This window comes from Carassius gibelio, chromosome A4 (genome assembly GCF_023724105.1).
Source record: "Carassius gibelio isolate Cgi1373 ecotype wild population from Czech Republic chromosome A4, carGib1.2-hapl.c, whole genome shotgun sequence".
NCBI lineage: Eukaryota > Metazoa > Chordata > Actinopteri > Cypriniformes > Cyprinidae > Carassius > Carassius gibelio.
The window spans coordinates 13,596,484-13,622,993 of NC_068374.1; the positions used below are offsets into that span (position 1 = coordinate 13,596,484).

A 26,510-nucleotide genomic window follows, 5' to 3' on the forward strand; every position below is an offset into this window, starting at 1 on the left:
TTTTTATCCTTGTGTTTCTGGTCTCTAACATTTTGAAAAATCTTTTAGTGCGTACCCAGTGTTATTTATACAGTGAAGACTATAAAGTGTTATTTTACAGGTTATTTTTCCAGCAGGGATTGTAGGTGGGGGGAGTGAATGACCAGTGCTTTCTTCCACCCTCAAAACCATGACTTAAGTGCCCTTGAGCAAGGCACCAAACCCCCAACAGCTCCCCGGGTCCAGCAGCAAAAATGGCTGCCCACTGCTCCAGGTGTGTTTTCACAGTGTGTGTGTGTGTGTGCAATTGGATGGAATAAAAGCAGAGCACAAATTCAAAATATGGGACATCATACTTGGCGACACATCATGTCACTTTCACTGAATCAGATCAGAATGAGCTTTATTCACTAAGTTTTCACAAACACACAAGGAATTAGTTTTGGTTTCCAGGAGCTCTGGGTACAAACATATATAACACGAGAGAAAGAATAACATAAAACACATACGTAAAATAAATAAATGCACACACACACACACACATACATATATATATATATATATATATAATAAAGTAACTTACATTAGAAATTACAAGGTTTATGTACAGATGTAAGCATTATTTACTGTATTTACAGCTGATAAAAATCTGTATTTGTATAATGCATAACACCACAAAACCACTGAATTATACAAAAGCAGATAGCAAATAAACCAAATTTTAATTTGACATTTAAATTAAATAAAAGCAGGTAGCAAATTGATGTGTTATTTAAGGTGGAGAGGTGGGATGTTTTTAGCAGCACGAGACTCAGTCCAGCTGCTCTGCTTGTACACATCCCATCATCGGTTCTCTTTTAGCAGTTCAGTCAATGTACTGTTAGGAGTAACTGAATAACTCGGGATATTGGTTTATTTCTCGTCAGAGGGAGTGTAATTTCTTAAGTAATTTGTGGATTAGTGCGTACTGGAGACATGAACAGTTTCAAAAGATTCAGTTCGATTTGGTGAACCGGTTCAACCGGTTCTCTAAGAAGATCTGGTTAAATGGAAAAACTTGTTCGCGCTCTGGACATCACTAGACAAGACGAAATCAACAAACCCCATGACAAACGAGACATTTTTGCATCCATTAGGCACATAATTACAGATTATAATGACTTATACGGTCTTTTTACGCGTTGCGTTGGGTATTGCGCTGCGTAACCATAAAAGCATTTCTGCATTTCTGATCTGAGTAACAAGAAACAAACCTACTCTACACTGCTAAAAACTCATGCTTTAATCATTATGGCAAATTATTTACATATAAATATGGTACTTACAGGCTGAGTCAGAAGCGCCAGACTGTCCTTGCAAAGTTTGAACTGCCCCACTTTATAGAAACAGCAGTTGTGCCACAGACACACTGCAGGCCATTCTTTCAGGAAACAGTCCTCCTCCTTCATAAAATACACTGCACACATCTGAATATTTGGGATGGACTGTTCTGGAAAAGTGTTGAAACACAACTTAACCAATGATTTTTAGTCTTGTCCTCTTTTGGAAGGACAAACAAGTAGTTTCGCTTTCACAATGAAACACACATTGACTCCACGACATGACGGCAGCTGCAATAGAGATAAAAAAAAGTTATGCCTTTTTTCTTTGCGTGAACTTTTGAGTGGCATTATGTAAATCTTCTCACATCATGATAGAACGAGTTTGACGGAGCCGTTTTAGGGGTGTGTGGTTGACTCTTAATTTTTATAAAGAATATCAACTTTACAGATCTTCTTTATACACCAAGAGCTTGGAATACTCCAAAGAGAAAGGAAAAATTGAAATTGCATCATATGACCCCTTTAAAAAAAATATTCCTAATAAGACTATTTATTATTGTCATCCACTTTTAACATTGTAAAATACACAGTTTGAACATTAACACCGCTCTGTGCCTACGTTCAGGTAAATAAAACTTAAATATTAAAAGATTTTAAATAAAACTCTTAAAATCTGTGATTAAATAACAAATGTATTGTACTTAGCAGTACAGTTCTTATTTAACTCCTAAGTTTTAATTTAATTTATATTTATGTGTAGTTTTTAAACATTTATGTAGGTTTAGTTTTTTAAATAAAAAAACAATTCCCCACACTGCAGACTAATGATAACTTCATAACGAATAAAATACACTCTCTCTCCTTCTTCCCTCCACTCTTGGAGATGGAAGTTTTTCCAAACTTATCCTTTCCAATCATCCTACAACTTGTCCACTTGATCCTATCCCCACTCACCTCCTTCAGGTCATTTCTTCTTCATTCATACCTTTACTTATTCACATTATTAACACTTCTCTTCACTCTGGTACATTTCCCACAGCATTTAAGCAGGGTCAGGTAAGCCTACTGCTTGAGAAACGGTCTCTAAATCCAGCACTTTAAGAAGACTACAGATCCCTTTTTTTCATTCATTTCTAGTTGAGACAGTTGAGCAAGTTGTGTTCAACCAATGTTTCTAGTACAGAACCTTCTGGACAGCAACCAAGCTGCCTTGAAAAGTGGCCACTTAACTGAGACTGCCCCTTTTTAAATAACTAAAGCCCTGCGACTGGCAAGAGCAGCTTCCAAACCTCAGTATTCATCATGCTGGATCTGTCTGCTGCTTTTGACACAGTTAACCACTAGATTCTCTTGTGCACCCTAAAAAGGATCAGCATCTCTAACCGCTCTCAGGTAGGTCCTTCAAGGTGTCTTGGAGAGGTGATGTTTCTAAGTCACAACTTCTTGCTACTGGGGTTCCTCAAGGCTAAGTGCTTGGACCACTCTTCTTCATCTACATGACGTCATTAGGATCTGTCATTCAGAAACATGGCTTTTCTTACCACTGCTATGCTGATGACACTCAACTTTACTTCTCATTCCAACCAGATGATCCTACGGTAGCTGCTCACATTTCAGCCTGTCTGAGAGACATTTCTAGCTGGATGAAGGACCATCACCTTCAGCTCAGCCTTACTAAGACAGAACTCCTGGTGATTCAAGCTTACCCATCGTTTCATCACAACTTCTCTATACGGCTGGGTTCGTCAACCATAACTCCTTCCAGGAACACCAGAAAGCTAGGAGATCAATCGATCATCAGTTAAGCTTCACAGACCATATTGCTACAATCACCTGGCCCTGCAGATTTGCCTTATACAACATTAGGAAGATTATACCCTTCCTGTCAGAGCAAGTCACCCAACTTCTTGTCCAAGCACTTGTTCTCTCCAGACTGGACTATTGTAATGCTCTCTTACGGGCCTTCCTGTATGTTCTATCAAGCTTCTGCAACTGATCCAGAACGCAGCAGCAAGAGTGACGTGACATTCAGCCAAGTATGGTGACCCATACTCAGAATTCGTGCTCTGCATTTAACCCATCCAAGGTGCACACACACAGAGCAGTGAACACACACACTAGTTTGATCCCTTGCTCAAGGGCACCTAAGTCGTGGTATTGAGGGTGGAGAGAGCACTGTACATGCACTCCCCCCACCTACAATTCCTGCTGGCCTGAGACTCGAACTCACAACCCTTCGATTGGGAGTCCGACCCTCTAACCATTAGGCCACGACTTCCCCCAAAAAGAGGTTACACTGGCTACCCATAGACAAGTGCATGAAATTCAAGGTACTAATGCTTGCCTACAAGACGACCACTGACATTGCACCAATATACCTAAACTCACTAGTTCAAATTTATGCGCCCTCCAGAAGCTTGCGTTCTGCAAGTGAACAGAACCATCCCAAAGAGATTCAAAATCCCTCTCATAGACCTTTTCCTGGACTGTAACCAGCAGGTGGAATGACCTCCCAATCTCAATTCGAGTCTTCAGTCATTTTCAAAAAAAAATCTTTTTTGCCAGCACATGACCAACTAATACTAGCACATACCTTTTCTTTTCTATTCTATTCTATATATATATATATATAAAACACTGTCTACTGCGCTAGATTAACTGAAACTTGTCATGGCACTTGTATACTATTGTTCTATCATTGATCGGATTGCTTCTATTGTTCTCATTTGAAAGTCGTTTTGGATTTAAGCATCTGCTTACTGATTAAATGTTAATGTAACAGGCTATATGTGTAGCGGCAAGTAACAATAAGGCCGTGTGTCCACCAAAGCCAGCTGAAAACACCAAGCTGTGAGAACTTGACAGTGCCGCGTTTTTAAAAAAAATTAAACGTTGTGGTTGATCTGATATGGAATATATGCTGAAGCAGTATGACCGACGAATCCCTAATGAAATGTTTCTCCAAGCATTATTTTTTAACCTGCGATTATGAACTCGATATTGCATAGCTGGTCAGCAAACTACGGCTCTGTGTATTAAAGTCCATTCCATCGGAGCACACTTAATGGAGAGATGGAGATTAACTACTAATCACAGAACCAGCTTTACTGACAAGATGCGCATGACAATTGCATGTGATTTATCATGCAGCCCTAGTCCCGCCCCTCCTTCACTGTGATTGTTCAGATAACTAAAAAGTGACAGTGATGAGTGCTGTTTTACCAAAAGTTTAACAGTCTTTAACTCTTGGTGGCAAGAAAACTTTGTGAGTTTCCCATTTCAGGTCCTGAGAGATGGTCATGCCCAGGAAACCGAATGACACCGTGCTGTATATAATGGTGAGTAGAGGGAGTGCAGGGAGGTTTATCCTAAAGTCTGCGATCATCTCCACAGTTGTGTGTGTGTTCAGTTGCGTGTTTCAGGAAGTTTATCCATGCACCTGTTTGCTTGATAAGCTAATTGAATAGGGTTTAGCAAAGGTTCAGTAATGTCCTTAAAGTGGGCCAAAAACCAAATGACTTAAAATGTCTTCATGACCACAGATTTAAGGGCAATAAGTCTATAGTCATTTAGCCCTGGGATTTTTTGGTTTCTTTATTATAGGGATGATGTTAGAGCACTTGAAGCAGGAGGGGACTTCATACAGCTCCAGTGATCTGAAGATGTATCACACAGGCTTTGAGACAGGCTGGTGAGACACTGTCTGGGCTTTAGGCTTTACTTTTTTCTACTTTTTCTGAAGTCTCTACAGACATCTTCCTCACAGATCTTGAGTGCAGGCTAGGAAGCAGTAGGTGGGAGGAACGGGGTATGTTTAAAGGTTGTGTGGAGAGACAGTCAGAGCAGGTGAGAGATGTGAGACCAGGCTATTCAAACCCGCAGTAGAACTCATTCAGGTCTTCAGCCAGTTGTTGATTCACCTCAGTGCTGGGGGATGGCATCTTGTAGCTGGTAATAGTTTTGAAGGAATTCCAAACTGATGCAGGCTCATGGATAGAAAACAGTTTTTTCAGCTTTTCAAGTAACTTCGCCACTCTGATGTCTTTTGTCAGCGTGCTTTTGTTTGTTTGTACAAGGCTTTAACCTCACTACTGTAAGCATCCTCTTTTGCCTGGCGAAGCTGGCGGAGTATGTGAACCCTTGAACCTGCATTAGGAATGAATGATAAAATGCCATGTTTTTTGTAAAGGATATCCCATGGCTAGTTGTGCATTAAATAACTTTAATGCACAATGTAGAGACAAAGAACCACCTGAACGCAAAGCATTAAGAACTTCAAGCTGTTCATGTTTGCAATACAATATATGACCAGAAGTGTAAAAATATTTTTTGTAATTTGTGGCTTATTAGATGTATCATTCTTCTTGCTTTATATGAAACACAGAGATGAAGTAGTGTGGTAAGATCACTTTTTTTTGGATTATAGCATTTAAATTAATTATCGAGAGAAATTTAACACGTGTGCGTGTGTGAATTACCTATCCATAAGTTTTCCAATGTTTGTGTAACTGTCCACAATGATGGCACATTCTCTGCTATGAGAATTTTTACATGATTCTTAAGATGTTTTTTTTTTTTTGTGTGAAACTCCTTTCACAATAATGGCATATAAAAGTCCTCTCTAGTGTGAATCCCCATGTGATTATTAAGGTGTATTTTACATTTGAAACTCTTTCCACACTGATCGCATGAAAATGGCTTCTCTGTAGTGTGGACTCTCATGTGGGTATTAATGTGTCCTTTATGTGTAAAACTCTTTCCACACTGTTTACAAGTGTAAGGTTTCTCTCCAGTGTGAATTCTCATGTGAGTCTTAACATTGTTCTTTCGTGTGAAGTTCCTCCCACACAGACCGCAGGCGAAAGAGCTCTTTCCAGTGTGAATTCTCATGTGAACATTATATGTTCCTTTTTGAGTAAAACTTTTTCCACACTGTTGGCAGGTATAAGGCTTTTCTCCAGTGTGAACTCTCATGTGAACTTTAAGGTTTCCTTGTTGGTCAAAACTCTTTCCACACTGTTGGCAAATGAAATGCTTTTCTACAGTGTGCAATGTCATGTTTACTTTAAGCTTTCCTTGTTGATCAAAGCTCTTTCCATGCTGTTGGCAGTTGTCAGGGCTCTCACCAGAATGAATTTTCATGTGGCAATTAAGGTTTCCTTTACGTTTAAAACTTTCTCCACACTGCTGACAGGTGTAAGGCTTTTCCCCAGTGTGATTCCTCATGTGAACGTTAAGGCTTGCTTTGTGTGTGAAACTTTTCTCACACTCTTTGCATGCAAAAGGCTTTTCTCCAGTATGTCTTTTTATGTGGACTTTAAGGTTTGTTTTTCGAGCAAAACTTTTTCCACACAGTTGGCAGCTAAAATGACTTTTAGCTTCTGCCTTCCGAGCTCTTTTTTGGGAATTATTTTTTGTATATGAGCAACTTATTTCTTCAGTTATTAAATAATCTTTCTCACGTGGATTATTCTCCTCCATTTCCTTCAGTTCGTGACTCATCTCTTTTAGCTGATTCAGTTCTAAGGAAAAACAAAAGCAAATACAAGTTAACCTCATTTTAATGGCACAAAGCAAGTCATCAAAACCAACATAACACCAACAGAAAAGAAACAGACAATACAAGATGCTTTAGAAATGTATATATTTGACTCCTTTTATTACACAGAAATGTTTAGACTAAGACATTTAGATTAAAAAGCCTTTTTATTATATAACAACCTTACCAAAACTTGACATTAACACTAGCTTATTATTTGACATCTAACATCATCTGGCTCGTGTGTTTACTTCAACATGAAATGCATACTGCTCATTGCTGGTGGAGTTTGCTGGAGACTATTAGATACAGATCATTCTATTTGGTGTGGGTTTTCACTACTGTCTTTATAGTTGGAAAATTAGAGAATTAATATCTGCTTTAAGACATGCTTTTTCTGGAGCCTTAAATAATGGTGCAAATATCAGTTATTTGACTAGTGCAAAACATTAGTAATTAGTGTTGCATGATAAATTTTAATACCCTTTAAGTCTGAAAGAGAAACTCCTATAAATGTGTATTCAATAAGGTCAAGTGCAAAAATAACCGTCCATGCCTTTTCAGCGCTAATTCTTCACTGCACATTTTTAGTAAATCCTGACAGTACTATTTTAACACAAAAAAAGGCCATTTGCAGTGGTGCAAGCTGTTAGTAAATCAGGCCTGGTTGGAAAATATTCAATTCACCGTCTCAGACTTTACCCAGCTGGTCAACTCCCTAGAATTCAACTCTACTGAAGTTGATCAGCACAATCCAGTGCAACTGGATTTTTAAGGTCATTGCAAACGGAGTCCATTAAAAAAGAAATAAGACCTAACGTTATGTGGATCACATTTACACGCTGCTTCAACCCTTTACAATATTCAACCCTCAACCCCTCATTGTCCTGGTGTCCTGCCAAATGATTATTTTCTACCTGTCATGGGTAGCTACTGTGAGGAGCACGGAGCAAGGAACATGGAGACCATACGTACAAATCACAGAATTTAATTATCACACAGGGAATCACACATTGCACAGGGTGTTGACAAACGATACCAGACTGAGAACTAGAAACTGAGAATACCATTTATACAGGACTTGATAAGGGGAGGATGAGGAACACCTGGGACTAATGAAACAGGGTTCAGCTTCTGAGGGGGTTGAACGAGATTTGGGAGGTTCCTTAACTTCAAATTCAATGTCAGAACCATTCAAAAAGAGTACAAGATTAATCCACTCGGGAGAACTCAGAGACTGGATGAAAATCTCACCATCCAGTCCCAGTTGAAAAGCACACAACAAGAGCAGCACAGCTGGTAAACTAGTTCAATTAAATCCTCCACATACAACTCCAACCGGCCTGCCATTAACCCCACAGCTTATCTTCAGGCATCATAATTTGGGTCCAATATTTTGTCATGGGTAGCAACTGAGAGGCTCACAGAGCAAGGAGCATTGAGACCAGAGGCCGTTTCACAAAGAAGGTTGTGGCGAGTGGGGCGGGGCCGAGAGGCGTGGGAACGAGGAGTGAGGCCAGGTGTAGTGATTGGAGATGAGCTACACCTGCGCCCCACCGCCAGTATCGAGTCCCACGTAGGAGATGGAAGGATATAAAACTGGAGCGACTATAGTGAAGGACGAGAGAGGACCAGGCCTGGACAATATTTTATGTTTTGCTTTTTATTTATGCGCACCAGTCGTCCGTGAGGGGCTGGTGCGCCATTTTGAGTTTATTTTTCAATTATTAAAATGTATCGATTGTGCGCCGGTTCCCGCCTCCTCCTTCCCGATGATTACAAAGGTCGTATCGTTACAGTGGTGCCGAAGCCTGGGAGAAGGAGGGACGTGCTGCTGAAGATCCCTCGCTGCTGTGGTGAATCCGCGGTGCCCTCGAGCAGGCGAAGTATGTGCCGCCATGGACGCTAGCGGCGGTGGGCTGGAGCGAGTTGCCGGGGACGGGCGAGCTTGCTGCCAGTCGCCCACGATATGGAGGGGCGGCTGCCGTCCGTGAGGGAGCGGAGGAGTCGGGGCCGTTCGCCAGGGGGCCGGAGCCTGCCGCCTCCGTGATGGAATCCGGAGGGGCAGGGAACGGGGGACTCCTGCCGCTGCCCAAAATCGGAGGAGCCGTCGCCGTCCACCAGGCGGCGGAGGAGTGTCGTGCCGTCTGCCGAGGGCCGTCCAGTGCCACCGCCGGGCACCGCGGAGGAGATCACCCAGCCGGTGGAGGGCCGAGCAGCAGTGCGTCTGGGAACCGGAATTTTTTTTTTTTCTCCCCTTTCTTGTCCCTGTCGCTCCTCCTTCCATCTCCTTTTCTCTCGCCTCGTCTGTCCTACCCCCAGGTTCCCTCAGGTCCCCGTGAGCGGTCCCTCCCAGAGGGAACGGGGGGTGGGGGGCGGGGGGGATCTTGGAGTAGAGCGCAGTCTCGAGGGTACCCCCCCGGGCCTGCGAGGGGCGATGGGGGTATGTGGCGAGTGGGGCGGGGCCGAGAGGCATGGGAACGAGGAGGGGCTGGTGTGCTGTTTTGTATTTATTTTTTGATTATTAAAATGTCTTTTGATTGAGCGCCGGTTCCCGCCTCCTTCTTCCCGATGAATAGGAAGTTTATATCGTTACAGAGGTTAAGTGAAAACTCTGAGTATGTTAAACCTAAAATGAGGGAAACTCTAGGTTTTCTGTTTCAAAATGGGAGGTTTGTCAAACCTGAGAAAGAAGGATAAGTAAAGCCCGTTTCTGAAAGAGAGGTTACTTATACTCCGAGTCAGTTACCAAGGTAACTTACACTATGAACCTAACCTGGTCAGGGGCAGGTTTTCTTCGATAAACCCAGAGTTTCTTTCGGTCTCCTCCCCCTTTTTAAACACTTAATTGATGCACACTGGAAAAATGCTCTTCTTACTGTATATACGACACATGCAAATAATAGCTTGTAACGCGATTGACTGGGTTAGTCCAGCTTTTACTTGTTCTTCTCACTTTTCCCATCACTTCACATTAGAATTTATTTTCAATAAAAACGAACAAAATGTTCTAAAAGTGGAAGTAAAGTGCCTAACGAGTGTTTAATAATGATAAACTATTTATAATTGTAATAAATATAATAATTTACAATCTGTTATTATGGAATCCTGTTAATGTATAACAATACTGAGGTGCAAATGTATCTGCCAGTATAAAGTATAACTATCCCACTTCATATAAATACCCACTGTTGTATTTTTCTTACTCTATTGGCAGATCATTGTTAAAATAAGAAAAATTCACTTAAAATATTATTATTAGGGTCCAAGCACCGAAGGTGCGTAGGCACCTATTGTAATCGTTGGCATTATTATTATTATTCTTCCGCCGCAAGTCTATGGCAGCCCATAGAACCAATTGCGGGAAAGTTGTATAATTTGGCACACTGATAGAGGACAGTCCCAACATTAACTATAGCAAATTTGAAGTCTCTAATTCCTACTCTCTAGCGCCACCAGTTTGTCCAAACTTTCAATGTTTGTATGCTAATAACTTTTGAACCATAAGCCAGAAAATGAAAATCCTTTTTTCCTCTGAATCCTTGGCTCATGCCAAGTCGAATAAACCCCGAGATTCAAAAATCGCAAGGTTTAGTGCTTTTTGCTATTTTCAGTTATTCAAAAAAACTACTTTTTCAAACTCGTCCTAGGCGGTTAGTCTGATTTTCACGAAAATTGGCTCAGATCATCTTCATACCATGCTGGCAAAAATGTATGGAATTCAAGTAGATTCGTCCAACCGTTCTCGAATGACACGTGAACAAATTTGACGAAAATCACGCAAAAATGCATGTGAGGCTATATCGGCAACGATTTGGCATATTGAGACCTAACTTGGTATGTGTTATATTAAGCATGACCTGAGACTACCTGCAGCACCACCTAGTGGTCAGGAGATATGAAAAATGCATATTTTGGCTTATAACTTTTGAAAGGTTTGGCCAAAAATCATAAAACTGGTCTCTTTAAATTCAGTGAGTCATGCCGAGTCGCATAATTTTCCAGTGTCGGCCATTTTGAATTATGTTTTAAAATGCTATATATATATATAATTGCTCAATGCTATATATATATGTAATTGCTCATTGTTGCATTTGGTGTGATTCTCCATATCATGCTTAGTTCCTCAATTTGCCAGTGGAGTGCTTGGCCCCGTAATTGCTGCTTGCAGCTACATTTAATGTTATTATTTTATATGTATTTTTTTGCCCATGAGATACCATAAAATGATTAGCTATTAGTTAATTAATCTAACGTTCTGCCAGTTTTCAACTGTGATATAACACTGATAAGAATTACATTTGTATTGAGTCTGAAGTATGCAGACGGCTTTTTGGCGGGAGCTGTTGCCATGGAGAATCGTAATATCGGCGCTCCATTGATAATGGCTTTTTATAGTAGTGGTGCACACACTTAACTCAGAGTCAGTCAATTTAGAGTTGATTAAACCAACTAATTTCAGCTGTTCTGTAACGGAAAACTCAGAGTTTCCAATCTCAGGGTAAGATAAACTCACAGTTTAAGTTTAAACTAAAAGTTGGTTGAACCTCCTTAGTGAAACGGGCCCCAGAAGTACAATTCACAGAATTTAATTATCACACAGAGTGTTGCAAAACAATACCAGATGAAGAACTAGAAACACTATTTATACGGGACTTTATAAGGGGAGTATTAAGAACACCTGGGAATAATTAAAATGTATGAAGAACACCTTTGAATAATTAAAACAAATGGGGAACACCTGGAATCAAATCAATCAACATGAGGAGCAAAAATACACACAAAACACGAGAATATTTTGCTGAATTTATTGCTTTCCTCAAATTACTGGCCAGATGACAAATTTTGCTTTAAATAATTGGAAAAACTTCCATCTCAGATTTCTTATATTTCATTAAAAATATATATAAATAAAAAAATTCTCTTCGCCGTCCCAACAAATAATGGAAGCCCTTTTATCATACATAAAAAAATTAGCGAAATCTTAAATTTGTCTGTTTAACCCTTTTTATTCCAACTAATAGGTTTCCTTTCACATTGATATTTGTAATACTACTTTGTTTATCGAAGTGTTTCCCAACTTTCTATTGTTATCTGCCGAGCATTTATTTCTATATTTACTTTACTTATTCCATTTTTACTTGTCATGGTTTTTATTTTTGTTACGTTTTTAGTTAATTCGTCATGCTGATTTGATTTTCATCACAGTCTATTTTCGTCTCGTCCTTTATTCTTTGACGACAATGTCAATCAATTTAGTCATAGTTTTAGTCTCCATCAGTGCCTTGTTTTTTAGTTTTCGTTTAGTTTTCGTCCCCAAAAATATATTCGTGCCGAAAATAATGACGAAAATATTTAGTCAACGAAATTAACACTGATTTGAACATTATATTTTGAGCTTGATTAGTTTGATTAATTTTAATTGTAAATACTGGGTACCTCTAGTGCTAGTTTAGAACATGGAATCACAATTAGGAAAAAGACTGGAATTGACAGTTGTCCAGAAGACAATCATCAACACCCGCCATAAGGAGGGTAAGCCAAAGAAGGTCATTGCTGAAAGAGCTGGCTGTTCACAGAGTGCTGTATTAAAATATATTCATAGAAAGTTGACTGGAAGGGAAAAGTGTGGTAGTAAATGGTGCACAAGAGCAGGGATGACCACAGCCTTGGGAAGATTGTCAGGAAAAGCCAAATCAAGAACTTGGGAGAGCATCGCAAGGAGTGGACTGAAGCCGGAGTCAGTGCATCAAAAGTCACCACTCAAGACATCTTCAGGAAAAAGGGCTACATCTGTCACACACTCCTAGAACCTAGCCACTCTAGAACCAGAAAAAAAATGTCAGAAGCATTTCACCTGGGGTAAGGAGAAAAAGATCTGGACTGTTGCTCAGTGGTCCAGATTCATCTCTTCAGATGAAAGTAAATTTAGCATTTCATTTGAAAAAAAAAAAAGGTCTGGAGGAAGACTGGAGAGGCACAGAATCCAAAGTCCAATGTTAAGTTTCTGAAGTCAGATGATATGGGTGCGGTGATATCCACTGTTGTTGGTCCATTGTGTTTTATCAAGTCAATGCAGCCATGTAACAGGAGATTTTGGAGCACTTTATGCTTCCATCTGCTGACAAGCTTTAAAGAGATGCTGATTTCATTTTGCAGCAGAACTTTAGCACCTGCCAAAAGAGCCATTTCAAAGTGGTTTGCTGACCATGTTGGTACTGTGCTTGATTGGCCACCAAACTCAGCTGACCTGAACCTCACAGAGAATCTATGGAGTATTGTGAAGAGGAAGGTAAGTAACATCTGACAAACAATACAGAGGAGCTGAAGGCTACCATCAAAGTAACCAGGGATTTAATAACGCATCAGCAGTGACACAGGCTGATCACCTCTATGCTACACCAAAGCAGTAATTTGTGCAAAAGGAGCCCCAACCAAGTATTGAATGGTTTATGAGAGGTTTATTGGTGCCCCCCTCCCCAGCCTCCAAGAATTCCACACATCCAGAGTGAGGAAAAGGGCTAAGAGAATCACTCTGGACCCCTCACACCCAGCACACTTCCTCTTTGAATTGTTGCCTTCTGGCTGGGATTACAGATCACTGTGCACCAAAACAAACTGCTTTTTCTCTCCAGAACATATTCCAGCTGAACAACACATAAGATCTCCTGTACATCTGTAAGTAAGGATCCTCTCCAGTGTGAATTCTTGTGTGGACTTTAAGGTTTCCTTGTTGAGCATAACTCTTTCCACACTGAGGGCATGTGTAAATGTTCTCTCTAGTGTGAAGTCTCATATTAACAGTAACGTGTGCTTTTTGAGCAAAACTGTGTGCACATTGAGGGCATGTGAAAGACTTCTCTCCAGTGTGAGCTCTCATGTGCTTGTTGTGGTCCCCTTTTTGATTGAAACTTGAAATCCATACTGTTCGCAGGTGAAAGTCTTATTTCCAGTGTGAATTCCTTGTTGAATGAAACTCTTTCCAAACTGCATGCAATTAAAGTAACTTGCTCTTTTTCGTTGAAGTATTTTCAACCTGAGAGCAACAAAAAATATTTTTCTCCAGTTATGAAATCATGATGTTTGTCATATTGATCTTCCTCTTCATTTTCTTTAAGTACTACTTTCTCCTCTTTCAGTATCATTAGGTCTAAGATGAAAAACAAAGAAAATGTTTATAAAAAGATATAAAATATTATCAAATGAGGGGGGGGGGGTGTTCAGAGTTTGTGGCACAATGTAAGTTATATAGTACAGTATGTAGTGTATACGCTCACTAAACAAAGAGTGACAGCTTTTTAGTGGTTATGAGCGCTCTTTGCAAGGTTTCTAGTCTAAAATCCATTTAAAAAGTAGAACTTTTACGTTTTTTGGCCACACACACATTGCAAAGTTATGGGAATTATATATTTATGCGGGATTTGCTCTTGAAGTATCAGTTATTGACCGTGATAACCATAGCAATAGACAGGACAAAATATGTGAAAATGTGCATTCAAGAGAGCACCCTCAGTGATGAATACAAAAACAACAAAATACAAAAGGCACTTAATATTATATATATATATATATATTTTATTTTTTTTATTTTTTTGCCATGAAGTGTAGCAATAGCATATTTAAAAACAATTTAGAAATAGTACATTTCAGAAATTCAGGTAGCTTATAGGTGCTGGAACCTTCTGTAAAGTGTTTTTTAAGTAATACACAATACTGTCAATTACATTCAGAACATTGGAAACACTGACTATTAGAAAACATCTCTCTGTTGCTTCAGAGGCCATAACATACTAAGTCCAACTCTCAATAACCTTGGCCAAAAGAGTTCAACATAAACTGTTGCACCAACAAAATAATACATAGTTCAACATAAAGTGTAAAGTCCACGCTAGCAGCTATATGTTTTGCGTTGAGGTGATACTTGAGGCTCGATGTGTGCTGCGGTGATATGCGAACGCTAGTTGGTGCTCCAGTATAATCACCCGCCGAAACTCATCCAGTGAGAAACGTTCCGTGGTGCAAAAATAAGTTATTAAAAATGCGGGATTTTTTTTCTGTAATGAATTAATCTTAGTTAACGCGTTAAAGTCCCGGCCCTAATATATATATATATATATATATATATATATATATATATATATATATATATATATATATATATATATATATATATATATTTTTTTTTTGTATTATTATTAATGCATATTTACAAGTTAAGCACTTAACTACAATAAGTAGACCAGATGAAACCTATAAATTATCTAAGCTAACATAGTGTGTTGAAAATGTAAAAGATTGGATGACCAATAATTTTCTCCAATTAAATTCGGATAAGACAGAGATATTAATTATTGGACCAAAGAAACATTGCCGTGCATAGTCTTTTGAATCATTTATAAATATTTCTGCTTTGTTTAGTGATTACAATCCACATCAGATCAAATTTTCAAACACTTGCTGCTGATTAAGAGTGAGTTTTGAGCTCAAGTTATTTAATAAAGTCTTTAATGCTGGTGTTAAAGCTGTTATCTTTCTGAAATGATCCATGGCTGATGCTCTCCAGACGCAGAGAAACTCCGCCATTGTTCAGAAACATTATTCAGAAGGTTTTCGTCTGGCCAAAAAACCCTTACTGTTGGCCCCGAGAGAGCCCCAACAAGGCACGATCAAGCCCGGAAGTGACAGTGGAAACATGACTGGCACGCCCACTTTAAGCTCGACAGTGGAAACATGGCTTTTGGCTCACCCAGTTCTACTCAGCCATCATTGAGTCTGTCCTGTGTTCATCTATAAAAGTCTGGTTTGGCTGGTTCGGACAGTCAGGACAGCTGAGAGGTTTATTGGTGCCCCCCTCCCCAACCTCCAAGAATTCCACACATCCAGAGTGAGGAAAAGGGCTAAGAGAATCACTCTGGACCCCTCACACCCAGCACACTTCCTCTTTGAATTGTTGCCTTCTGGCTGGGATTACAGATCACTGTGCACCAAAACAAACTGCTTTTTCTCTCCAGAACATATTCCAGCTGAACAACACATAAGATCTCCTGTACATCTGTACGTAACCTTTCATTTCCATTCATAATTATTTTTTCACAAATTAAATTCTAGAATTCAGGTATTATCCCGTTTTATTCTTATTCCGAGGTCACTGTAGCCACCAGTCTGTGGATCTAGTCTGTACCCAGATCAGATTGTCCCTGCGGTCACCTGGATCCAGTCCAGATGGTGCATCAACACCTACATACAGTCGTGGCCAAAAATATCAGCCCCCTTAGTAAATATGATCAAAGGCTGTGAAAATTAATCTGCATTGTTAATCCTTTTTATTTTTTTTAAAATTCACAAAAATTTATCCTTTCATTGGATAATAAGAATGTTAAATTGGGGGGGTACCATTATGAAATAAAGGTTTTTCTCAAATACTCACTGGACACAATTATTGGCACCCCTAGAAATTCTTATGAGTAAAATATCTCTGAAGTATATTCCCATTCATATTCACAATTTTGAGCACTCCAGCATGATTATAAACATGAAATTATCCAGCCATTGCTTCCTGTTTCACAGAAATATAAAGAGGAGGGAAAACAAAGCCCAAATGCCCTTAATCATCCATCACAATCAGAAAAACCAAAGAATATATTTCTGATGTGCAGCAAAAGATGATTGAGCTTCACAAATTGGTGAAGTGGCTTTAAGAAAAGAGCTAGAGCAGTGAAATTCCCATTTCCACCATCAGGACAATAATTAAGAATTTCCAACCAACAGAAAATGTTACTGTGGCAGGGGGGCCGTGGTTTAGTGAAGTCTGCAGCGGAAGAGAGAATCTGGAGACGAGCGGTAAGTGAGTGGTTTGGGCAAAAACTATCAACACCTGTCTCTTGTTTCAGTAATTGGCGCGAAAGAGTATAAAACGTTTATAAAGTATAAGTTTGAATTTGAGTTAATAAATTCGTCAGCAGTCCAGCCGACCCCTTTGTCCTCTTCCTTTCCTCTCACGAACTTACTACAGTTACAAAACTGCCTGGAAGAGATCGTGTGTCTATATCGTCCTAACATGCGCGCAGTGAGAAGGAGAGTTTGAGTGGCTAAAGACTCTCCAAGGATCACAGCTGGAGAATTGCAGAAAATAGTTGCGTCTCGGGGTCAGTAAACCTTAAAAATAAATTGTCAAACAGAACCTGCATCAACAGGGAGTGTTACAATAAAAATTCTCCTAGCTCATCCAAAAACAAACTAAAGCATATTCAGTTATCAGCCATGACTGGATCTTCAGATGGGAGTGGCTTCTATGGTGAGATGAAACTAAAAATGAACTTTTTAGCAGCAAACACTGAAGATGGGTTTCGTGAACACAGAGAAAATAAGTACCACGTGTACAATGAAATATACAGCTACATTTTTTATTGTTGGGGCCTATATTTCTGCTGGAGGTCCTGGACATCTTGTTTAGACACATGGCATCTCTGATTCTATCAAATACCAACAGATAAAAAAATCAGTAAGTGACTGACTCTGTTAGAAATCTCATAATGGGCCATGTTTGGATCTTCCAACCATACAATAATCCAAACACAAACCTCACAAAACAACACAGAAATGGGTCAAAATTTAGATGTTTCCTAGTTTATCATTTGCAAATGAAAACGTCTGTCCACAGCAGGCTGCTTCTTCTGCTGAATGGTGGCATGACATATTAGATGCAGACGAGGACCCAGCTGTCATCAATTTCATTCCAAAGCATGCACCAGGGCCTCGGCTGATCACAACAGCCACATTCTCACCACTTGAGCTTTTTCAGCTCTTTTTCACATCCTCTGTTATAGGGTCAATCCTAAAAAATACAAATTAATTTACTGCAAAGAGGCCCAAGGCTGGTAAGAAATTTCTTTGTAGAGTGCTTTCTGAGAAAGACTTTTATACTTATATTGGCAGTGTCATCTATATGGGATTGGTGAATGCAAAGACTATTGCTAACTACTGGGCAAATAACTTTAAAAAAAAAAAAAAAATTTCCATTCCCACAGTTTGCAATGTCCAGATCACATTTCCAGTCTATTTCTTGGAATCTTCATCTTTCCAATCTAAAAGATGTAGAAGAAAATGGTAGAAAAAAGGGAACCCTGGACTATGATAGACTGCATAAAATAAACCCCTTCTATACTGACATTGTTTCCGCTTGCCAGGTATATTTTCATCCACGAAAGCAGCTATCAGTGGACGAGCGTATGGTTTCTCCTAAAGCCAGGATTTGACTGCAACAATATATGAAGGACAAGCCCACCAAATGGGGCTACAAATTGTTTGTCCTTGGGGATTCTTTTTGAGGCTACATTTGGAAATGTTATGTTTACGAAGGAAAATCCTCTTCAGAAAAAGACTTGAGCTATGAATCTGTGATGCAACTTCTGGATTTGAATCTTCTTGGACAGGGCTATCACATTTTTATGGATATTTTTTAAACCAGCCTGACCCTCTTTTCTGATTTGCTCCTGAAGCACACCCAGGCATGTGGCACCATATGCCCAAACAGGCAGGGCTTTCCAAAAACTAAAGTCAAGGACCAAAAGGGGGGAAATTCGTTGGATCAGAAATGGGAAGCTACTTTTTGTAAGATGGAAGGACACCAGGGAGTTCACCATGTGTTCCACGGTTCACAAATCGAACAATGGTGACACTGTAAAAGCGTCGGGTAAAGACTGCAGAGGGTGGTTGGACTAGCAGTTATGGAGTACATCAGGTACATGGTTTGTGTCGACCTCTCGGACACACTCATTGGATATTACAATGTGCTCCACAAAACAAAGAAGTGGTATAAAATGTTCTTTCATTTCATTGGCATTGCTGTTGTGAACAACTATAATATTCACAGTGAACTGTCAAAACTCCAGAACAAGACCCCTCTGACCCAAAAGATCTGGCAATGATACCACAGCTGCCAGGAGAATCTGTGTTTTGTGCAAAACAGAAGAGAAGAAAGTGAAGACTCCTGTATACTGTGTGAAGTGCAACGTTCCGCTGTGCTTTGTCTCATCCCGGAAATGCTTCCAGTGCTGGAACACTGAGGGACACTCAAGCTAACTGATGTGTCTAAACTCCAGAAGTCTGAACTACTTTTTATTTTTTTTGATGTTGTTTATTTTTATTTAAACAAAAAGGTATTTGAACAAGTTTTTTAGGTTTGAAGAAATGTTTGCAGTGTTTGTTTTTAGTTTTTTTTTTTATTAGTATTATTATTTTTAACAAATTTGCAAAACAATTTTAACATAAAAAAGTTCTTGCTTTTCTAATTTGAGGTAAATGACCCTAAAACAATTTTTAAAATTTTACCCCATTTATCTTTGAATATTGTTCTTCATATACATTTGCTCATTTTTGATATATTTACTGTGTGAAAAATGTTTGATCACTGAAAAATAAAAGGCAAAAAGTACTACCGTGTGTCACTGCTCTTTTTGATATACAATTATGATTTCTTCTGAGAAGAAATATGAATAAATGCCCTGGAAAATCTCCAAATGACAATAGCCCCATTGACTCCCTCTAACAATGTGTTTATGAAATTAATAGTTGGATGTGCCAGAACTTTCTTCAGTTAAACAAAGAAAAAACTGAAGTCTTTGCATTTGGAAACAAAGATGAAGTGTTCAAGGTGAATGCATACCTTGACTCTAGGGGTCAAACAACTAAAAATCAAGTCAGGAATCTTGGTGTGATTCTGGAGACAGACCTTAGTTTCAGTAGTCATGTCAAAGCAGTAACTAAATCAGCATACTATCATTTAAAAAATATTGCAAGAATTAGATGTTTTGTTTCCAGCCAAGACTTGGAGAAACTTGTTCATGCCTTTATCACTAGTAGGGTGGACTATTGTAATGGGCTCCTCACCGGCCTTCCCAAAAAGACCATTAGACAGCTGCAGCTCATCCAGAACGCTGCTGCCAGGATTCTGACTAGAACCAGAAAATCTGAGCATATCACACCAGTCCTCAGGTCCTTACACTGGCTTCCAGTTACATTTAGGATTGATTGTAAAGTACTTTTACTCGTATATAAGTCACTAAATGACCTAGGACCGAAACATATTGCAGATATGCTCACTGAATATAAGCCTAACAGAGCACTCAGATCACTAGGATCAAGTCAGTTAGAAATACCAAGGGTTCACACAAAACAAGGGGAGTCCTCCTTTAGTTACTATGCCGCCCGCAGTTGGAATCAGCTTCCAGAAGAGATCAGATGTGCTAAAACACTAGTCACATTTAAATATAGACTCAAAACTCATCTGTTTAGCTGTGCATTTATTGAATGAGCATTGCGCAATGTCCGAACTGATTGCACTGTATTTTCAATGTTTATGTAAAATCATTTTTTATTTCTAATTGCTAAGTATTAAAGGGGGGGTGAAATGCTCATTTTCACTCAATATCCTGTTAATCTTGAGTACCTATAGAGTAGTACTGCATCCTTCATAACTCCAAAAAGTCTTTAGTTTTATTATATTCATAAGAGAAAGATAGTCTGTACCGATTTTTCCCGGAAAAACACGACCGGCTGGAATCACGAGCGCCAGTAGGCTTTTGCGTTGAGAGCGTTTGGAAGCTGTGGCATTACCGTGAGGACAAAACACATCCAAAACAAACCATGGCTAACAGTCAGATTCAGCCGTTTATTTATGATCCAGAATCAGATCCAGAGGCTGAAATTTAACAAGAGCAGCAGCAGCAACGACGTCTCTATGTGGTATGTACTGAAACTGTATATATTTGCTTAGCGGTTTTGGAAAATGACTAAGTTCCACTTTATGTCGTCTTTTTTTTTTTTTTTTTAAGCTGTACATGTGGAAAGTGCAGTTTGATGACAACATCGCATGTTGTTTACTTGATGTGCTTACGCGCCGATAGCTAAGTTAACAACACAGAGATATTTTAAGCAGTTTTACTCACCGCCTGCGGTTCCAACACACGATCGTGACCCTTTTTCGTTTGGACTGCATTATCCTTAAGAAATAAACGATGTGCAAATCTGGCATCAAACTGGGCCTTGTTTGTAAAACAAGCATCTTTGAAATACAGGGAACACACAAAAACACTTGCACAACTCCGTTGATGCTCTGTAAAAATAAACTCCATCCACTGGTCCCTTAATGCTGTTTCTCTTTTGGTAATCTGTGCAGTGTTGTCTTGCCCTGGCAACCAAAAACACACTCCTTTTGTGACATTTTGCGACGCTCTCGCTCTGATCAGTGAACGTCTGTTGTGCTCTCAGTGCTCTGCTATACGGGAGCGCGCGCTCTTCCGGGAGAAATGCCCTTAGGACCCATATAAGGAAATATGGGTCCCCCCCCTTTAAGTATTTAAAGTTTTAAAATTGCTTGTTTTATTTTTGTTATTTTTCTTCATGATTATTTTACATGCTTTTATGTAAAGCACTTTGAATTACCATTGTGTACGAAAGGTGCTATAAAAATAAACTTTTAAGTGTATCTCTGTCGCAGAATTACAAACAACATGCAAACCACAGCACCACATGCTGGTCTGGCATGTATACTACATCGTTTTGTGGTTTCGTGTGGATGCGGATATTTCTTTTTCAAGAACCAGTTGCATCTGTTTTCAAAACACCAGTAGTTCTTTCGGACAGTTCGATTCAATAAAGCGGTTGAAGAAAACAGTTCACCGGTTCTTTTGTGCTCGACGTAATGGCATCATCGGTGATGACTGCAAGCCTTCGGTTTCATAATATTAGCACAGAATCAGTTCAGAATCAATCACCAAAAGAATCAGTTCGGTTCAGACGCTCTGTGTGTCGGATTGCTTCACGCTGAAATCACACATGCACAGTATCATCAGTTCATCGGTTCTCAAATCGGACACGTCTGACAGAAACGGTTCTTGACTCGAGAACGAGTCATTATCTGGCTCGGCTCAGTGTTCATCTTCAGTTCTCTTTTCACAGCAGTTCAGTCAGTGTACTGGTTGAGTAAATGAATTACTCCGGGATATTGGTTTGTTTGAACTCAGAGGGAGTGTCACCCACATTAAAAAAGTTAACAGCTTAAGTCATTTGTGGATTAATGCGTATTAGAGACGCAAATCGTCTAAAACGATTCAGTTCGATTTGGTGAACTGTTTCAAGAAGATCCGGTTACATCGAATGATTAGTTCGCGAACCGGATATCACTAAACTACTTTGTTTTGAACTCTCACTCACAACAGACACGGAAGAGAAGACAAGGCTGAATAAAGTCGTAGTTTTTGCTATTTTTGGACCAAAATATGGACCCTCTGATGTCACATGGACTACTTTGATGTTTTTTTTTACCTTTGTGGACATGGACAGTAGGGCTGTCAACGAATATTTTAAATTTTAATATTTATTCGAATAGTTTGAAAAAAAAAACGAATTTCGAAGGTGAAAATTTATATTCGAATAAATAAAAAAAATGTGGGAAAAAAGGCCCGCGGTAGTAGAGGCGTGGCTGTCTGCTTTGCGAGTGGGCTCGCAATCGCACCTGAGGGTTCAGGAACAGGTCACAGGAGTCGCACTGTCTGGCACAGCATCACTGTGCTGAAAGTTGACGCGTCTTCATGGAAGATGGCAGCAAGTGCAGAGCCCAACTCGACCGCAGCAGAGAAAATGAGGTAAAATTGTTGACCCGAAAGATAAAGTTGTATGCAAGCTATTTAAGATACAGTTAGGATACCAGTCGACCACTAGCAACATGAGGTCACGTCTCAAAAATGTGCACCCAAATGAGCATTTTATACTGTTTGGAACTCCAGTTAAACAGTCATGTCTTGACACTTAACGTTACTTTGCATCACCCGCCGCAAGCTCTTCGTCTGCAACACGACGAGAGGCCATAACGGATAAAATCATTTCGTTCATTTGTAAGAACATGAGAGCGATCAGTATCGCGGATGGGGCACGCTTCGGGTAGTTCTGTCAAGCAATGGATCCGAGGTTTGATTATTTATCGTTTCATGTCAAGGAAAAGTTCCATGTTTACCACAGCACAGCTCGCTCGGAGCATTCAATGTCAGTTCTATATGCTGTAAAACTTCAATTAATATTAATAATATTTGTTTCAATCACTGAATGAAGCCTGCTATATTTGGGACAACAGTCGCGACCTTAAATTGCTTGCACAAAAATGTGTTTGTTCATTTAAACCATTATGCGCAGAGAACGTGAGGGTGAGAGAGCGTGAGGTCTGCAGTCTTGGCCATTAGTTGATTTCCTTGTTTTTGTGTAGGTAATATGTTGTCATATATGTTTAAACTTAAATAGACTATCTATACAAGTAGTTATGTCTCTTTGTATTATTTTGGCCTGTTATTGACGTAATGCACGGCGTCATTTACAACATGCGCAACCAGATGTTCGAATAGTTCGAATATTCGTGTATTTTTTTGAGGGAATATTTGAACGTCATTTTTGAGAAATTTTGACAGCCATAATGGACAGTATACCGTACACACAGCTTCAATGTAGAGACTGAGAGCTCTCGGACTAAATCTATAATATCTTAAACTGTGTTCCGAAGATAAGAGGAGGGGTCTCACGGGTTTGGAACGACACGAGGGTGAGTTATTAATTACATAATTATGATTATTGGGTGAACTAACCCTTTAAGTGAACCGCTTCTTTCGGCGCTGCTGCTCAAAGTAATCTAATCCTGCTGGATTCTGTTCTGGAAAATGTCTAATTTTTTTTTTTACAGCTTTTTGGATTTATTTGGAGGTTATTGCTAATGTCTCATTCAGCACAAATCCAAATGTTTCCATATTCACAATGTATTTGAATGTTAAACTATTATTTATAATGTCTACTAGGCTTGTACTTTACACACATTCACATATAGATGGAAAAGATGATCGTCTTCATATCAGCAAAAACATCCTTGGCATAACAGCAAAGTGAGCCGGTACACTAAGGTCTACTTAAACTGACCAGTGTAACCTTTTAAATGTTTAGTTGACTGTATTTTATTTTGATAATGAACAGACTATGATGTAAGTTTGAATCTCAAGAATATATTTGTGCTCCAGGCTCCGGAGCGATCCAAACAGCTGAGACAGAGAGAGAGAAAAAAAAAAAACTTTTCTGCAAAAGTGTTCAATGTGCATTGTCATCATTTTCAGTTGAAGTCGTGGCCTAATGGTTAGAGGGTTGGACTCCCAATCGAAGGGTTGTGAGTTTTAGTCTCGGGCCGGCATGAATTGTGGGTGGGGGGAGTGCATGTACAGTTCTCTCTCCACCTTCAATACCAAGACTTAGGTGCCCTTGAGCAAGGCATCAAACCCCCAACTGCTCCCCGGGCGCCGCAGCATAAATGGCTGCCCACTGCTGAGTATGGGTCACCATACTTGGCTGAATGTCACATCACTTTATTTCCATGAACTTTCTTTCTGTTTTAAATCCAATCCAATCGTAATTAAGTCGTAATTATATTTTTGCATATTTAAAATATACATATGTTGTGACAAAACAAATTGTTATTTTTATGTTAGTCCTATTACTTACATAGGCTATACATTTTCCTTAAAGCATGATGTGAATGAATGATGTGTTTATACCGTCACCATCACTCACAGCCGCTCTCTCGTGTTGAGTGCCCATAGGCCGGACGCAACCCAACATTAAATCGGTTACCGAAGAGAAGATGGGGAAGTCACAACAGATGTTTTCATTAGTGAATCATTTGAGTCACACACATTCAGCTGAAATCATCCATTTCGTGTCTGCTGGCCATCAAAGATCTTCAAAGAAAGAGCAAATGTAGACAGCAGCAGCAACTCAACCAATATAAAAATCAATTACTCACATTGCTTATTGCAAAATAATGTTAGAATTAATAGAACTTAATGGTTTTAGTTTCTAAAGTAGATACTACATTTAATGTTATACAAAGTAATAGTTTGCTAAGTTTTTTATTTTGCTTATACTGATGTATTTCTTCTTTGATTTAAATGTGTGAATTTCATAATAACTGATGTCCAGTGTGGAAGTCGGATGGGTTGAGGGCAGCGTTAGTGTTTGTCTGGTCATGTGATCCCAACATGTCTGTCCACGAGGCTCCATTTAAATCAAAACCGCTCTGATTACAACACTCATGTGACATTTCTGTAAAGCAGGACATTTCAATAAGAATCAAATGAGTTAAGCTTTGAAAACCAACCTGTTTGTGTCTCAGTATCTTCATGTTGGACTCTGAATGTTTCTTCATCACTCATGTCGTCGCTCTCCTCTTTAATAAACACCATCTCTGTTTGTGTCTCAATATCTTCATGTTGGACTCCGAAAGCTTCTTCATAACTCGTGTCTTCGCTCTCCTCTTTAATAAACACAATCTTAATTTGTTCCTCAGTATCTTCTTGTTTCACGCGGAATACTTCTACAAGCCTTTCCTCTTCAGTCTCATCCTTAATAAACTCCATCTTTATAATGGTGCGTCACGTGGATCTCAGTTGCTTCAGCGGGAGTTTGGGGGTGTTTGGACACTGTCCTGTTTAAGATGAAGAAAAATAACTAATAATAAATACTAAGGTCTACATCTGTGCGTCTCAATCGGCTCTCTTGCTCAGTAATCAGTACACTAGTAAGTAATCAGTACACTAGTCACAGTGACGGTTCATAATAATAAAAAAAACCTCAAAACTAGCACTACAAATTAATTAAATAACACCATTGATACTGAAAATCTATGTATTTAATTTATATTTTTAATTGAAAAATTAGTTGGTTGCATTTAACTCTCATTAGACCCTCGTAAAAACATTTGTTGTTGTTGTTGTTGTTCTCGTTGCATTTACACTGTTTTGGTCATCGTGATTCGAATCACTGAAACGATTTGAAAATCAATTCATTCAATAAGATTTTTAAAATTATTATTTCAAACTAAGATTTCTCCGTCACTACTCGCCCGTGGCCGAAATCGTGTTTATAATGAACTGATTCACGATATAAGGAGCGAAATGACACGCACCTTTTGTTACTCATGTGTGGATGCGCTTTACTCAGAAAAAATATATGTGCTTTATCGCTAGATAAAGCACTAAAACATTACATTCAATCAAATGTAATTCATTTTACAGAGCTTGTAAAAACAATAAGACTGAACGCTCTGTATCCATTTAAACGCTGTCAATGCTAAAAACACAGACCTTTCTTCAGACGAATCGCAGCACGGCGCAGCCTTGTGACGTCACATCGTCAGCCCAAATTAAAAGTCCGGAATTGTGTAAAGAAGTTTACTTACAGAAAAAAAAAATATTTATTAAAAATAAACAGTAGCATGTTGAATTCTGTTTAAAAGGCCATAAAAAAAAGAAAAGAAAAAGTCATATTTAGGTGCTGAAACAGTTCATAACATGTGGTTGCAAACTTTTTTTCTTGATAACAATTAGCAACAACTGTTTATTCATAATAATACGTTCAAAAGTACATATTATATAGCTTCTATACTGTATACAGCAGCCAGTACAAGCTTCAAAGGTTTTTGCATTCCATTCAACTTTGTTGTTTATTTAAATAAAAAGTCCCAAAATGCACAGAACATTAAAAAAAATCTATCACACAATATAAATAAGTTTTACACTGAATAAGAATATGTGAATAACTCGATTTTGACAAAACTGTCAGATATAATCTTATAATTCCAAGGG

The 26,510-nt window shown here is 39.0% G+C and overlaps 1 protein-coding gene across 2 annotated transcripts; it reads right to left on the minus strand.

The window, feature by feature from the left end:
- Window positions 1-351: 351 nt before the first annotated feature.
- Window positions 352-26,061, minus strand: LOC127969384 (zinc finger protein 239). Of its 2 annotated transcripts, none has more exons than XM_052571297.1 (3): window positions 26,010-26,061; window positions 25,025-25,351; window positions 352-6,823 (listed from the first exon to the last, which is right to left on the minus strand). In XM_052571297.1, exons 2-3 carry the CDS (start codon window positions 25,281-25,283, stop codon window positions 5,895-5,897), a joined length of 1,188 nt encoding a protein of 395 aa, XP_052427257.1. In that variant the 5' UTR covers window positions 25,284-25,351; window positions 26,010-26,061; the 3' UTR covers window positions 352-5,894. The 2 variants fall into 2 exon arrangements, with proteins under 2 accessions (XP_052427257.1, XP_052427247.1); XM_052571287.1 differs by lacking the exon at window positions 26,010-26,061 and adding an exon at window positions 25,832-26,003.
- Window positions 26,062-26,510: the final 449 nt, after the last annotated feature.